General features: G+C 34.1%; 1 protein-coding gene across 2 annotated transcripts; it reads left to right on the top strand.

Moving 5' to 3' along the window:
• The first annotated feature begins 12007 nt into the window (after positions 1 to 12007).
• Positions 12008 to 15835, top strand: LOC100254677 (ABC transporter G family member 1). 2 transcript variants are annotated; one of them, XM_002270537.3, is made up of 8 exons: positions 12008 to 12384; positions 12796 to 12875; positions 13460 to 13924; positions 14016 to 14102; positions 14210 to 14335; positions 14433 to 14624; positions 14762 to 14848; positions 14981 to 15835. In XM_002270537.3, the coding sequence occupies exons 1-8, from the start codon at positions 12057 to 12059 to the stop codon at positions 15677 to 15679; spliced, it is 2064 nt and encodes a 687-aa protein (XP_002270573.2). In that variant the 5' UTR covers positions 12008 to 12056; the 3' UTR covers positions 15680 to 15835. The 2 variants fall into 2 exon arrangements, with proteins under 2 accessions (XP_002270573.2, XP_059592039.1); XM_059736056.1 differs by having other exon boundaries at positions 14762 to 15835.

Raw genomic sequence — 15835 nt, 5'->3', positions numbered from 1 at the left:
AAGGGACAAAGAGTCTTGCTCTATGACTCTAAGATCCACATCTTTCCGAGCAAGCTGAAATAAAGGTAGATAGGTCCTTTTACCATTCACCAAGGGCATAGCCACTGTCTCAAGCCCTTTGTGGAGCCTTTGTCTCTTGAGAAGGAGGAATTCATCCTCCTTGATCTACATCAAGCTTGAAAAGACTAGTTTTTGGATGGACTTAGTCTTTCTAAAGACTATCAAGTCCATATTTTTTTGTTTTATTTTTTATTTGAGAGTTCTCTTGTAATGTAACTTGTTTTGATTTTGATTTCTTGCTTTAATTTCATTTTGGTTTGATTTAACTTAAGTTTTTTATGATCAATTTTAGGGGAGACTTCAAAGCAGTTGGGCATGTCCTTAAAGATTCTTGGCAGAAGAAAAACCCTGAAGAAAAAAATTCATCAAGGCATTTTGCACACTCTTGAGAAAATTTTGTAGGGTATGCGAAACCCTTCTCAAATAGTAAAGTCAACTACTGCTAGTTTTGAGCCCTTTAAATTTCATTTCGCATACCTAACACCAGTTCGAACACTGTGCGAAAATCTAAGGGGTTTGCGAACCCATTTCACACACCCAACACTGTGCAAAACATCATTGCGAATTTATTTTTCCCCCATTTTGCAAGCACCCCCCCATTGCGAATCTCTCTGCCACCTTGTGGCCTCTTCACAGTGTCACCCCGTACCTCTATTCTGGTTCTGCCCTTTGTTCACATGCCCCTCCTCGCATCTCACTTCTTCGTCCCTCTCCCATTCGACACCCCCCTTCGAGCACAGACCTGATGCCCATTTCTCCATTTTCATATGGCAGAGACCCGAGAGGCTCTTGCTGCCCATTCATAGAGTCACACGCCGAGGCAGAGAGCCTTCTCTGCTTGGGTGCCTCGTGATTCACCACCTCAGGAGGCCACCACAGCCATTGCTTCAGTTGATCCTCAGGATGAGCCTCTAACAGTTGACACAGTCACAGCTACACCTGAGGATCCATCATCTCCACCTGAGGCACCCACTACTTGATCATAGGACATCTCTTTATCTTATTGTATTTACATATTATATTAGTGGAGATTGTTTCTTATTTTGATGCTTTATATTCTAGAATTGGATGTATTACCTGATGATATCTCATTTGTACTTTCTCAGATTAATATATAGACATCATTTTTAATTATACTTGGCATTTTTCTATTTCCTCTACTCATTACTCTTTTTTTTTTTTACTCATGTGGTTTCTCCTATATGACTCAGACTCCATTTTACTCAGGAGGTACCACTTCCTCCCTTTATTTTCAATTACTTTTGACACATTGAGGGCAATATTGATCTTGGTTAGAGGGAGAGTTGAGGAAGGAAGTATTGTTAATAATTCTAGGTTAATTTGTTAATTTAGTTACTTTTTGCTTAATTTTAAAGTTTTTACTCTACTTTCCATGGTTATTAAGGAAAAATTCTCAAAATGAAATAAGAGAAATTGAGTTCTTGTCTTTTTACTTGAATCTTAGAGTTTGTATTATGCTTATTGAGGTTGATGAATTATTGAAACTCCTATTGAATTCAACCTTATTTCTTCCACTTTAATCTTACCACACACTGTGCACATTAGGTTCCGGTTATAAGATGAAAAACTATCTCACTCCCTGAACTTAGGAAAATTTCGACTTGGTACCTTTGACCTTGTTTTAATAATGTTGGGACACCTTATAAAAGGCCAATGAGCCTTCAAAAAAAGAAAAAAAGAACAAAGTGTTTCACTTGCCTTGAAACCCGAGCAAGGTCCGAGGGGTATATGGCGAAAGTCTTTAAAACCCAGTGCCCTAAGCCTTTATTGGTTGGGAGTCACCGACCTCAATGCTTGTTACAATGGTGAATAGGTGGAGTTTAACATATTGTAGGTGCTTGGGTATTGAATTTCAATCTAAAAAATCCGGGGTGAAATCTGATGAGTTAGTGGTCGAAAGATCCTTAAAGCTTGATGCCCTAAACCTTGATTGGTTGGGAGTCATCGATGGATCCCTGTTACATGGACACTTTAGAAAACAATACCTTTAGCATTGCGCTCCTACAATGAAAAAAAATTGTGAAATAAAAGAGGTGCGTTCTTATCCTATTGGAGGTTGGTTAGTTTGCTAAGGTTTGAGAAAGAACTAGGTTGAGGGGAGAAAATAGTTTGACATACTATAATCGGAAACTAATAAGCTTAACACTGAGATTTTTGTGGAAGAGTAAGGATTGGACCTTTGGGAGTGGAAATTCTTTTGATGCTTAAATTTGCATAATCCCTACTCTTTATAAATTGTGATTAAGCAAAGATATTTGATGACTCTTGTTGAAAGTTGGGTTTTGCCTCTTTGATGTTCCATGAGAGAGTATGATCCGCATCATGCCACTTGAAAATTTTTTGGAGTGATTAGCATGATTTTGTAAATTATTTTACTATCTATTTTTCTTTATTTCTCCTTTATTACTAAGGGACTAGCAATGTGTCGGTTGGGGGGAGTGATTACTACTGAAAAAGTGCTCTTTTATAGCTTGAAATTAACTCTTTTAAACAGTTTTGAGTAGTAGTTAATACTTTTTTTAACTCAATTAGCACATTAAGGAACCTAACAAGGGTTACTAATCAGTTTTTGACTAGTTTTGGTGTTTTTGGTAGCTTTTTGATCAGTGAAACAAGCAAAGAATGAGGGAGAATTTTGTGTAATCCATGACAATGCAAGTTGAAGCTCAAATACATGAAGAATCCAAGTTTTGGAGCATTTCATAGCCCTTTGCCAAGTTTGGCAATAGGTTGCCAAGCTAATTAGAGATGCAAGGAAGAAAACCAGAGGAAGAAATCCAACATGTAGCAATTTCGCATGTCTATGCGAAAATTTTGCATAGCATGCGAAATCAAGAGGAAAAGCAGCTGCATGATTGAGTGAAGGACAATTTCGCATACCCTACGAAACCACAAGATGCAGAAAAAAAAAAAAGAATTTCGCACACCATGCGAAATTTCGCATGGTCTGTGAAATCTTCCTGTGCACCAACTCTGTTAGATTTTTATCTCCAAATTTTTGTGTAAATTACTATTTTCTCCTTGTAATCAACCAATGATAGGATTTCTTGGTTAGGAACTATAAAGGGGGGGTTGGAAAGACCTCTCTATAGAATATCTTTTTGTATAATCTTTTGAAAAAGAGGACACTTGTAATTCCCGTAGGTAGAAATATATAGAGTCCTTGCTCTGCCTTTCCTTCTTTTTTTTTTTTTTTTCATTTTTCTTTCTAGCTAAACAACCTCTAAGAATGATTTCTCAAGGGATGAGTGGCCAAGTTTTATGTTTCTTGGAGTGATGGAAACTAGGTGAAAGACCCGGATGCAAATATGAGAGTTTTCATTGCTTTAAATGAAGGTAGTTGTTAACCATTAATAGTTTTTATTTCAAGGTTTAGCTTTAAATCCCTTAGAATCGCCTTGAATGGCCAATACTTGGTAAGCTTTCCGGATTCTATGGATGCTTATTGCTAGATCCATGGATGTTCATTGGTTATCAAGTACGAGCCATTGGAAGGTGGTTCAAGGTGAGGGTCTTTAGTGTTTGAAGCCATTAATGGGAAGCAACTATCATTTTTCATGAACCCTTTGGATCAAATCTTAATTGCTAAATACAAAACCGGTTCGGGAGATAACCATCCTTTATGTTATTGTTCCCAATGCGAGGAAAAGATCCGAAATCTCCCCCTTTGCCTAAGGAACCCGATCGTAGTGACCTAAAGCTCCAAGAGACATTCTTTTTGTCGTTAACTTCAATTGCTATTTTTGTTTAACTTAAAATCAACTTTTTCAATCATAATTCCATTTTCTTTAAAAGCTAATTTTCATAAGGAAAAACACCATTTCATTACCTTAACTAAAGTCACATGTACGAAGAAAACCCATCCCTGTGGATGATCCTAGAGCCACTATACTATAGTAGTCATGCTACCCTAGCGCAAGGTGATTTAGGTTTTATAAATTTTGTTGATAACACCTGTCTGGCGCAAAAATCAAATGGCACCGTTGCTGGGAACGAATCAAGAGGCAAAAGAGGAGCGAGATGAGGTAGCCCATACACACATAGATGAGGTCACTAAGGAAAAGGTGAACTCAATGGGTAAGAGGAAGCAAGACTCTAAGCATCGAAAGTGCATGGGTCTGCATCCATTTGTAGCCTCACGAGAGAAGGAGGTGAAGAATATCCTGGCTGAATGGGTCACCAGGAAACAAGGAGTCCCTCGTGTGATAGAGTATCTAGTCCGATGGAAAGGACTACCTAAGAGGCAGGTAAGTTGGGAAAATGCGGATTCCTTGAGAAGGTTTTGGAAACACATCGAGAGGTTTCAAGAAGAGACAACGACGAGGACGTCGATGACATAGGTGGGGGAGAGTGTCACAAGATGCTTCAAATGACCCTCCCCATGGGCTTATATAGGAGGAGGAAAGCTTTTGGAGACTCCTGGAACCATTTACACTAAGCCATTGGTGGGAAGAGTGTGGAAGTTTCTAAAGATGCCTAGAGATGTCCACACATCTCTACACTATGGTGGAAGGCATGAGAGGAGTCCAAGGCTTTCTAGAGAATTCTAGAGATCTATTGTACATAGGGTTGTACATAGAATTGTGTAGGGTATTCTAGAATCTTCTTAATTTGTAAGGAACCTTCCATGGTTCTAAAGAGTTCCATTGGTGCCTATAAATAGGTGAGAGCCTCATTTGGCTGAGGCACCACCCAAATCACTTCCTAACCAAGCAAGTAAGTTCCCAAAAGCACTTGTAAAGGCTTCCTTGAGTAATAACAACTTCTATTCTTTAAGAGTTGCCTACCATGCTTTCTCAAGCTTTCGAGTCGTGAGCATCTTAGCCTAGCAAGCTAAGCATTGGGAGTCAAGCTGACTTAGCAAGATCAAGTGTCTTGACTTGTCTAAGTGCCGCACTAGCTTAGGAAAATACTAAGTCTATGACATTAGTCATCCTTGTGCACAGGGCATTGCACCCATATGCCCTGCATAGGCATGTCAAGTTTGATTCAATTGCATGTCCAGTCACCCTATTGAGCCATGTCATTGCACCCATGTATTCTTGAACCAATTCAATGCATAAGTCTTTAGGTTTCCTCGTGCTAATGTGGGGAGGGTATAGGTCACACCAAGCCCTATGCTATTACGGCCACGAGGTGCACACCACACATGTTGTGGAGCCCATGTGTGCATGCTAGTGTGTCGTCCATGTGTCTTTGGCACATCCAAGGTTGTGCCATGGTACCCCCTCGGTGCGACCAAGGCTTAGCCTTAGTGCCCCCTTGAGTCATATATCCTTCCATTTAAAGAGCATTACATTTTCAGAATGTCTAAAGGAGACATCAGACCCCTTTGAGGAGACATAATCGAATATTTAAATAATTAATAAATATATTACATTAATAACCTCATCCTTCGTTTACATTGTCATCATAGCCCTCTCAAGGTGTGAGCCCACTATTAGAGACGCCCAAGTGTGCAAGATGTGCATAAAGTGTGTGTGTGGGCGGGGGTTGGTGCAGGTGCAAGTGCGGGCTGGTGCGGGCAAGGGCATAGGCTGGTGCGGGCATAGTGCATGCTTAGTGTGCATGCAACCTTAGTAATGTGTGCTAGTCTCCTTACTTAGCTTCTTAAGGTTGAACCACCAAACCTCCAAGTTCTCCTTGATTTCTACCTAGGGTCCCCAAGAATGTAAGGATTACCCATGAGACTCTTTTTACTCCATCATTGGGTTAAAGGGATAAGGGGCTAACAATTGTTTACAATAAAAACCTTATATACTTTAATGCACTACTCATATATTAAAATAGATGCAACTTATCTAATATATGTAATGAAATTTATAATAAATATTTTAGTAATAAAATAAAATGTCAAAAAGAGTGTCTTTTTGGCATATAATCCTAATAGTCTTCCACTTACACTTAATTAAAACTAATTTTTATTATATTGTATTCCTAATCCCTCCACATAAGACACAAAAGATTTCCATGTGAAGGCCTTTGTGAAAGGATATGCCATATTCTAAGCTTATGCAATCTTAAATATGACAATCTCACCTCTCTCACAAATTCTTTGATGAGATGATACTATATGTTTTCTTTCTTGTGATTCATTAGTTCCTCGTATTGAATAACTACTATATTGTTAAGGTCAAGTGGATATTTAGCATCATCTAAGAGGTCTTTTGGAACCTTCCAAATTTAAAGAAATCTAGAAGCTTAACATTTCGTATGAAATCAAGACATTTTGCACCATCACAACACTTTCACATGAGATATTCCCATTTCATACGGTTGTGTGAAATTCTTAGGTGAGTGGCAATAATACGTTTGAAACACTTTCTGGACCATTTCGCATGATTATGTGAAAATTTCATGTTCATGTGAAATCAATTTAGACATCCTCCTTAGCCTACAACACGATTTTCCTCCTCTAGTCCAATTCGCATAATCATACAAAAGTTTTTACATGATCATGTGAACTTCCAATATATGGTTTTTGAGTTCTTTTTTGTTATTTCTTCTATTTTCTTCTTCTGACTCCAAGTTAGCTACCTCCAATCAGCCCCAACTCTCAATCCAAACTAATTGTATTGCTTCTTCCTCATCATCCACACTATTCAACCTCTTCAATTCAATCTATCTCTTTTGTTACTTAATGCATCAAAATTACATATCTTGAGATGACTTTAAAACTTTACAAAAATCATTAATAACTCTTGCAAGGGCAACAAATATTAATTGGGCATATTAGACATAGTTACTACTCAAAATATATAAAATTAATGAGAATTATTATCTAAAATATACTATTTTTTGAGTAGTAATCAGTTGTGAATTGACTTTGATTTTAAACCTTACATTTTATAATGTTCTCTCTAAGGATTTAACATCGAATTATGAAACTCTTCGGAACATTCTTTATTTTATAATTATTTTATTTATTTCATTAAATATTTTAAGAAATCTTTATTCATATTTTATTTCTATTTAGTTACTTTAGAATTTTAGCTTATGCAAACCAATCTTTTTACTCTTCGAATTTATAAAAAACAAATTCTGATGCAGAATTACCTCATTCCAAATATTTAATAAAAATATATAAGATTACTCATGTTAAATAGAAATCAAAACCCTCATTTTGAAATCCAAAATTGTTTTTAGATTCTTACAATTTTCTCTCTGAAGTTACAAATAATTTAATGAATTCTCTTGAATCTTTCACACCATATTGTTTTCAAGAATATCATTTTCCACCTTTGTACACTTGGAGACGTAGGTTCCCCACAACCACTCAAAGAATGTGGTTTTATGGAAAAATAGCAATCCCCGGAAAAAGGGAAAAAAAAAGAAAAAGGAAAATCTTTTGAGGCTCGTTTTATAATTTTTTATTTATTATTATTATTTATTTATTTTAATTTTTAGAGAGGGAATTTTCTTTATTTTTTTAGTTTTTGTAGTTTTTTCCACTATTCTCCTTCCACCAACTATTTGTATAAAGTATAAGAGACAATGTCAAGTATTTCTATTTAGGATAACTATTCTCAATTATACAATTATTCTAAAATATCTATTACAAAATTTTTTAAATTTCTCATAATTTTGGAAATACCACTTTAAATAAAATCGACTATTCAATTTATTCCTAATTAGAAATAACCTATTAAATATCCATAAATTTTAAGCTCTAAAACTTTCCTTTTGTGATAAATCAACAATTAACCTAAGTTTTGCACAACATTAAAAGATTCTCTCATGTTCAAAAAATTAATCAACCTCCATAAATGAAATTACATTATTTGACTCCCTTTCGGAGCATCAATATTCCAATCAATCCTATGATCTAATTAATATATATTGATAAACTATGAACATATCTTACTACAGTGTCATGGGTGAATTCCAAAAAATAGAACATATTAGATTAAGACCCAAAATGTAAGTGGGCCTCTCTACGACGATGATGAGTTGATAGAAGGAAAAACACGCTCTACCATTTATGTATTTTTCTCACATCTTTGGCTTGACTTGATAAAGAGCATAAAAGTCCTTTTGCTAAAACACATGGTTTTAATAATAATAATAATAATAATAATACTAACAACGATCGAAGTCCCGTAAATTTGGATTCATATGATTCATCACCTCTCACTATCAAAATTTGCCGCCCCATAAAAGATGTGGCTATTAAGAGCTGGAGGAACCATGACGATTAGGAGCCACAGCTTCTAGGCCAATGCAAAAGACAAAGGAAAATGAGATTCACATTGGTGTTGGCCAGTTAGGTTAAAGTTCAATGAATTTAAAACAATGTTTTCTCTTTAATTTCGCCTCAAAATTTCACATTTTTCAGGCTTCCTTCTAGATTGGAGCTTCTCTAGCTTCATCTCAAATATTCTTCATTTTATGTAAGATGTCTTAGCATGGTCACACCTGTTGAGACGTCATTTGTTTATTTGGCCCTGGTGCCACCAAAAACCCAGATGGTACAAGGAGGGCAAACCAAAAGTCCTTAAGGCTTGGACCCAAGTTCGAATCCTGGGAAGGCCACTCTGGGCGTCACGCAGGCTCTTCAGCCTAGGCACCAGGGCCAAATAAACAAATGACGTCCCAACAACACCCTTTTGGATTGCTAGGTAGAAAATTTAAAATTGTGTGTCAAATAATGTATATATTATGTATGGTAGGCCCTATAAATATATTAATTTTGGTCTAATTCTATGTTTAGCTGTATAATATGTGTCATGCAATTTAGAATTCATCTTGAGAGGAGGAAGGATGTCAAACTTTAAGATATATATTTTTATATTACAAATTCATAATTGCATGAAAAAAGAATATTTTATTTATTTAATATAATTAGATGTAAGCATAAAAATTTAATATTTATATTCCATAAATCATACAAAAATTAAAATATTTTATATTAAAGTTGTGCTAAATGGTAGTTTGAGAATTAAAAAATAACCTATGAATAATAATAGTTTAAAGTAGATAATAATAATTTCAATTTACAACTTTATTAATTTTTATAATACAAGTTGATAGAGAACATATTCTTTTGATTTCTATTTTTTTGTGGTTTTATTTTGCAGTGGATAATTTATAGTTATTTAAAATGTAAATGTTGGATCGACCTTAAAATGGTAAGGATTTGACAATTATTTGATAATTGTTTTTTAGAATAGTTTTCTGTTTTGTAGAATAAAAAAATAAGAAAAACATATTTGATAACCAAAAACTATTGTTTTTGTTTTTTGTTTTAACAATAAAAAACAAAGTGTTTTTAAATAATATTTTTTAGTTATTTTTATTTATTTTTTTAAAACTGTTTTAAAAAATAATTATATAAATATATAAAATAATTAAAAATAAATAATTAGATATAAAAAATTATTTTTAAAACATATTTAAAAATATTAAAAATAAATTAAAAAAATTTTAGATTTTCAAACAAACTTTTATTCTAAAAAAATCAAAAACTATTTTTAAAAATAGTTTTAAAAAATAATAACCAAACAGGCCGTAAATCTCCTTTGGGTTCTCCTTCTCATAATGAAAGCTTGCAAATTTGTAGAGAAAGAAACCAGAAAAACATAGCAGAAATAGGGCACACATAGGCAACAAGAATTGCAACTTGTTTATGTTTCAAGATTTTTTAGATACAAAAATGAGAAGCTTGCTCAATACACTTCTTTCTTTCCATCCAAGCCCTCCATCTGTGAAGATTATAACCATAGATCAGAAAGATGTTTTTAACTCATCAACAACAGTACATTTTTAATCATCCAAGTGAAAAGGGATTTGGAAAGAAAATGGCAAACCCCAGCAATGAAATAAAAACAAAAGTTACAAGAAGAAGGTAGTAGTAGAAAGTTCAAAAAGATATGGTAGGCAATTCCTCCCAAAAATCAACAATGGCATTCCTTCGAGTGTTGCCATATTTACTGAAGATTTTGTGAATGATCATTTGGTTTTAGCCCTACCTCTGCATTCGTTGCTCACCAGAATGGGTGTTTAGCTAACTACTACAATTAAAATCGAATTTGAAAATAACTATGGAGGAACTAGGATTTGGAGGATTTTTGGTGAGAAAAATGCAAAAATTCACCATGGTCTTTGCATGTGGCTTTCATAGAGATTTGATCCGCTCACATGTTCTCTACACATGCATGACACATCTTTGATTTTCTCCCTAAATAATGTCCTTGTAATTTTTGGATTGAAACCAGAAGGATTTAAAGTTCAATTTGATATGTGCAAAGAGGGGAATAGAGAATTAGAATCAAAGTATTGTGATGAGAAGGAACTAGCAGTTGCTATTAACAATTATGGAGAGTCAAATTTTAGGAAATATTTTTGATCTTTTTAGTACTTAAAAGCTTTTACTTTTTAAATGTTAAAAAATGCTTCTTAAAATTATTACCAAATAGATTTCAAATCTAATTTTGGGAGTTGGGTTTTTGGATGTATATTACTACTAATGTTATTGACTCATCTTTTATTAAGAGTATTTGGTTTATTTAAGTTAATCTAAATGTGGAGATAGTGGATTTAGTCATGTCCTAATTTTATTTTTTATGTTTTAGTTATCTTATTTAGAATTAAGGATGAAAATATTGATAATCACAGATATATCGGTACTTGAATTTTACAGATATATTAGGAGATACTTTGAAACAAAATATTGATAGATAAAAAATTAATAAAAACTCATGGAAACGTAAGAAAAACTCTTAAAAATGAAATTAAAAGTATAATAAAAATTTCAAAGTTGTTTTGTTGAAGAAATTAATATATGTATGATATGATTTGTGATATTAAATTTAATTATATCATATTGATTGATAAAAAAATGTGAATTTTATATATGTACACTCATTATGAAGCTAAATTATTGCAAATATACTAATTGTGTGATTTAAATATATTATTATACTAAGTTAATTTACTTACATCTATTGAAAATATATTAATTAATTATAAAAATATACTAATTTAAATTTAATGTTATAATAATTTAAAAACATATTACGTTAATTTATTTTCAATAAGCTATTATCATACTTGAATATCAAAATAAAATAAAATAATTAATTTAAAAGTAAATTATTGCAATTGTATTAATTATGTGATTTAAATGTATTTATAATTTTTATTTAAAAATAATTATATATTTTGACATAAAATAATTTTATTAAAAAATATCAATAGATATTTTGATATAAAATATTAATAATTTTATTTATGATTTTATATTTATCTTATATTTAATTAGTATATAAGAATAAATTATAAGATAATTAATATTAACTTATTTATAATAATTTAATTTTTCATTGATATATATTTTTGATATTTCAACTATTTTTTTCTATCTATGATCGATTTTTTATATGTATCCCTAATATATCTTTGATTATCCATATGTTTTCAATATTTACTAATATTTTCGTCAACCGATACATAGTTATGGCATCTATATTTTTTTTACATGTGCATCCGACTGTCCTTTATTAGAACTCATCAATTTAGATCAATTTTTTTGTTTTTTTTTTTTTTTGAAAATTTCAATTTCTAGTCCAGTCTTAGTGCACGACAACACCGTTTATAATCCTCTCATTTGAAGTAATAATAATAATGAAAAGGGCCCCACTCAACTGCTTCACCAGTCCTACCGTGAGATGATTTATGGCCAGTCATTCCCATCCAGGATAATTGAAGCTTTGATACGGATTGATATTGACAAGCTTTTAATATGTAAAATCAGATTAGATTAGCCGTATCCCATCACGACTGAATTCTTGGCCACGTTAAACACATATGGGCAGTGCACATGCGTGTGTTGAGCGTGCACATTGTGAATTGAACCTAGGACCACAAATTTCTTCTTAAATCACATGCTCATGAAGTCTATAAATGAAAGGGTAGTTTCATGAGACTACCCAGGAAAGATCACAAGCGCTTGCTCTAGCTATCTCTCTTTGTTTACCATGCCTTCTCCAGTGCAACCTGGTCTAAGTGATTTAGAAGTTGAATATGACTCGGCATATTTGCAAAGTCAAAATAAGCCCATAACCAGGGGGCCACTAGAGATGGAAACTGTGCCAAGGCCAAGACCTAGAGAAGTTTTAGGTGGTGTAGATAAGGAGGGTGGTATTTTCTTGACATGGGAGGATTTGTCCGTGACTGCTTCCAATGGAAAAGGTGGCAGCAGACTGCTCCTTCAAGGGCTTACTGGTTTTGCCAGGCCGGGCGAAGTCTTGGCTATAATGGGTCCTTCTGGTTGCGGCAAGTCCACTCTTCTTGATGCATTAGCAGGTGATTGACTTTTTTTTTACTCTAACAAAATCATAAGTACAGTGCCATGCTAATCCCTATTATTGTTCTGCCCTTCTATGCATTCATACTCACGCATAAAGTGACTGTCATGCACTTGGACACAATCTACGATGTTAATTACCAAGGAAAAACTTATTGATACTGTTTGTGGCAAGAAGGTGGAAGAAAAAAAATTCTTTAGCGTGGTAAAAACATATAATTTGGACCAGGGCGAACCCATGCAGTGTCCAGGAGGTGATGGTATTTGATTCCTTGAATTAAAATTTTGAGGAAACTATCGCTAGGTTATGCAAGTAGTTTGATGTTATTTTGCTTCTCAAAGTAACTTTCATATATTGGCCTCTAAACCTCTTTTCAGGCTCCACCACTTATCTTGGATTTTTGTTGCAGGAAGATTGGGATCCAACATAAGTCAGAGTGGAATGGTACTTGTTAATGGCCATCAACAGACACTAGCTTATGGAACATCGGTATGTATGGAAGAAGCTTATTGAGACTTCCTAGTTCAAAAAGATCATGTCAATTAGAATTTGAAAGGATTAATTGATTAAAAATGATGAAAAAGATCCCATATTTGTAAAATTAACCCCCATTTTTTAACTTAAAGACTAACTTATTTTTGACATAAATACCCTTTAATATTTCAATTATTTACATATGTGTTTTAAAAGAAAAATTTATTTTTCAAGAAAAAAAATGAGGATATTCTTATACAAAATAAGCATTTTTTAGGGTGAGAAAAAAAATAAAGGATTAGTTTTACAAATTGGAGATGATATCATCCCTTTTAATCAATTAACCTAACTTGAAAATTGATTAAGCGTAAAAAGGAGGATATCGGGCCCTTTCAAAAATATACATTAATTTATTTATCTCTATCTTATATCCAAGAACTTTTTGAAACAATACAATAAGAATATAAATATCAAATTGAGGTTATATTTACAATTTTTGATAAGTGGAGTTATTTTTCCAATTAAGGGAATTACTTTGTCCCTTTGACACAAATATTTGTAATGATTAATTTTCCTTCCTTTTTTTATGGTCAACTTAGGCATATGTGACTCAAGATGACACATTGATTACCACTTTAACGGTTGGAGAAGCCGTGTGCTACTCTGCTCTGCTCCAGTTGCCAGACTCCATGTCCAAATCAGAGAAGAAGGAGAGAGCAGACATGACCATAAGAGAGATGGGCCTGCAAGATGCCGTAAACACAAGAATAGGAGGGTGGGGTGTTAAGGGCATTAGCGGTGGACAAAAGAGGAGAGTCAGCATATGCATAGAGATCCTAACACACCCCAAGCTTCTCTTCCTTGATGAACCGACAAGCGGGCTTGATAGTGCTGCTTCATACTATGTCATGAGCAGAATCACAGGCCTTGATCGACAACATGGAAGGACTATCATAACATCTATTCACCAGCCCAGCTGTGAGGTCTTTGCACTCTTCGACAATCTTTGTCTTCTGTCTTCAGGTAGAACAGTATACTTTGGTCCAGCTCATGCGGCAGATGAGGTATGCATAAAATTTTGGAGGGTTCCATTCATTATTTTAGAACTGGAATTAGTCATATGTCACTTATTAATCCAACCTTAATTCAATGCAGTTCTTCTCTTCAAATGGTTTCCCTTGCCCAACTCATCAAAACCCATCAGATCACTTCCTCAAAACAATAAACAAAGATTTTGAACAGGTAAAATCTCATGTTTTTCCTAATTCCTTGCTCATAGCGGTATCTTTCAATTCTTTAAATTGAATCCCCTTGGAGAATTACTGAAATTGCTTAGTTTTTGTTACCAGGACATTGAACAAGGTTTTGGGGGAAAGAAATCGAAAGAGGAAGCAATTGATATTCTTACAAAGGCGTACAAATCATCTGGTAATTTCCAGCAAGTTCAATCACAGGTTGCTAAGATACATAAAAAGGTAAGTAACTGTACTGTAAATTCTTAGAAGAAATTGAACTCATTGTTTATATTAAAGTACTTTTTTAGAAGTTAACGACTGTGACATGAATTTCCAGGAAGGTGGAGCCTTGAAGAAGAGAAGCCATGCTAGCTTCCTTAACCAGTGTCTTGTTCTTACAAGAAGATCTTTCGTGAACATGTACCGAGATTTAGGCTACTACTGGTTGCGCCTAGCAGTCTATATCGCATTGACTATAGCCCTGGGCACCATTTTTTATAACGTTGGCCATAGTAACAGTTCCATTAAGGTGAGAAATAGTCGTAGAGAGAGTCCTATAACACCAATAGGAAGCAACATCTAGTTTCATCAATTCAAAATTATGCAACATGAGAACCTAAAATTGATCATTGTTGTTTTTATTTATTTATTTATTTATTCTTTTAGGATCGAGGTGCAATGCTCATGTATGTAGCTTCATTCTTAACTTTCATGACTATTGGTGGATTCCCTTCTTTTGTGGAAGACATGAAGGTATCGTTTTTCTTTTTCCTTTTCGTAGTCCTCCATCGTGTTTTAATCAATTCAACGCAGATCTGTGACACACTTCTCTTACTAAGTATAAGATTTTTCTGGAATGAATTTTTTTCCCCCATATTAATCCAGGTTTTTGGGCGCGAGAGATTAAATGGGCATTATGGGTCGAGTGCATTTGTTGTTGGAAACACACTTTCTTCAATACCATACTTGCTAGTGATTTCTCTGATCCCGGGCGCAATTGCTTATTACCTAACTGGACTTCAGAAAGGATGTGAACACTCCATTTACTATGCTTTGGTGCTTTTCACTTGTATGATATTGGTTGAAGGCCTTATGATGATTGTGGCGAGTATAGTCCCCAATTTCCTCATGGGTATAATAACAGGTGCTGGAATTCAAGGGCTACTGATGCTGAGTGGTGGGTTTTTCCGATTGCCGGATGATTTTCCAAAACCATTTTGGAGATACCCATTATACTACCTGTCGTTCAACAAGTATGCTTACCAAGGGCTGTACAAGAATGAGTTCCAAGGACTAAAATTTCCTAATGATGAAGCTGGAGGGCCACCCATCATTTCTGGTGAAGAAATTTTGAGAAAGAGATGGCAAGTCGAAATGGTTTACTCGAAGTGGATTGATCTTGCCATCTTGCTGGGAATGGCAGTTTTATATCGACTTCTGTTCTTGATTACTATCAAGACAACCGAAAAGGTAATCCCACTTGTCAAGGCTTTGGTGTCAAGACCGAGCAAGCGATCAAAGCAGGTAATGGCAAATCTCTCTGCAACACCTTCTGCTACACCTTTGCATGGAGCGAACCCATAGCCTAATAGTGATGCATATTGCATTTATGGTATATTTGAAAGCAATGGTGATCAATGTACTTCGAAGACTAGATATATTCTACTGAAAATGGAGTTCATATGAGAAGTTTCTGGTAAAAATTAAGGAAAATAAATGATATGGAAAATAACTTTCTTA

The sequence above is a fragment of the Vitis vinifera genome, chromosome 3 (genome assembly GCF_030704535.1).
Source record: "Vitis vinifera cultivar Pinot Noir 40024 chromosome 3, ASM3070453v1".
NCBI classification, from domain to species: Eukaryota; Viridiplantae; Streptophyta; class Magnoliopsida; order Vitales; family Vitaceae; genus Vitis; species Vitis vinifera.
The sequence above is the reverse complement of the archived record's forward strand: the minus strand, read 5'-3'. Positions and strand labels throughout refer to the sequence as shown.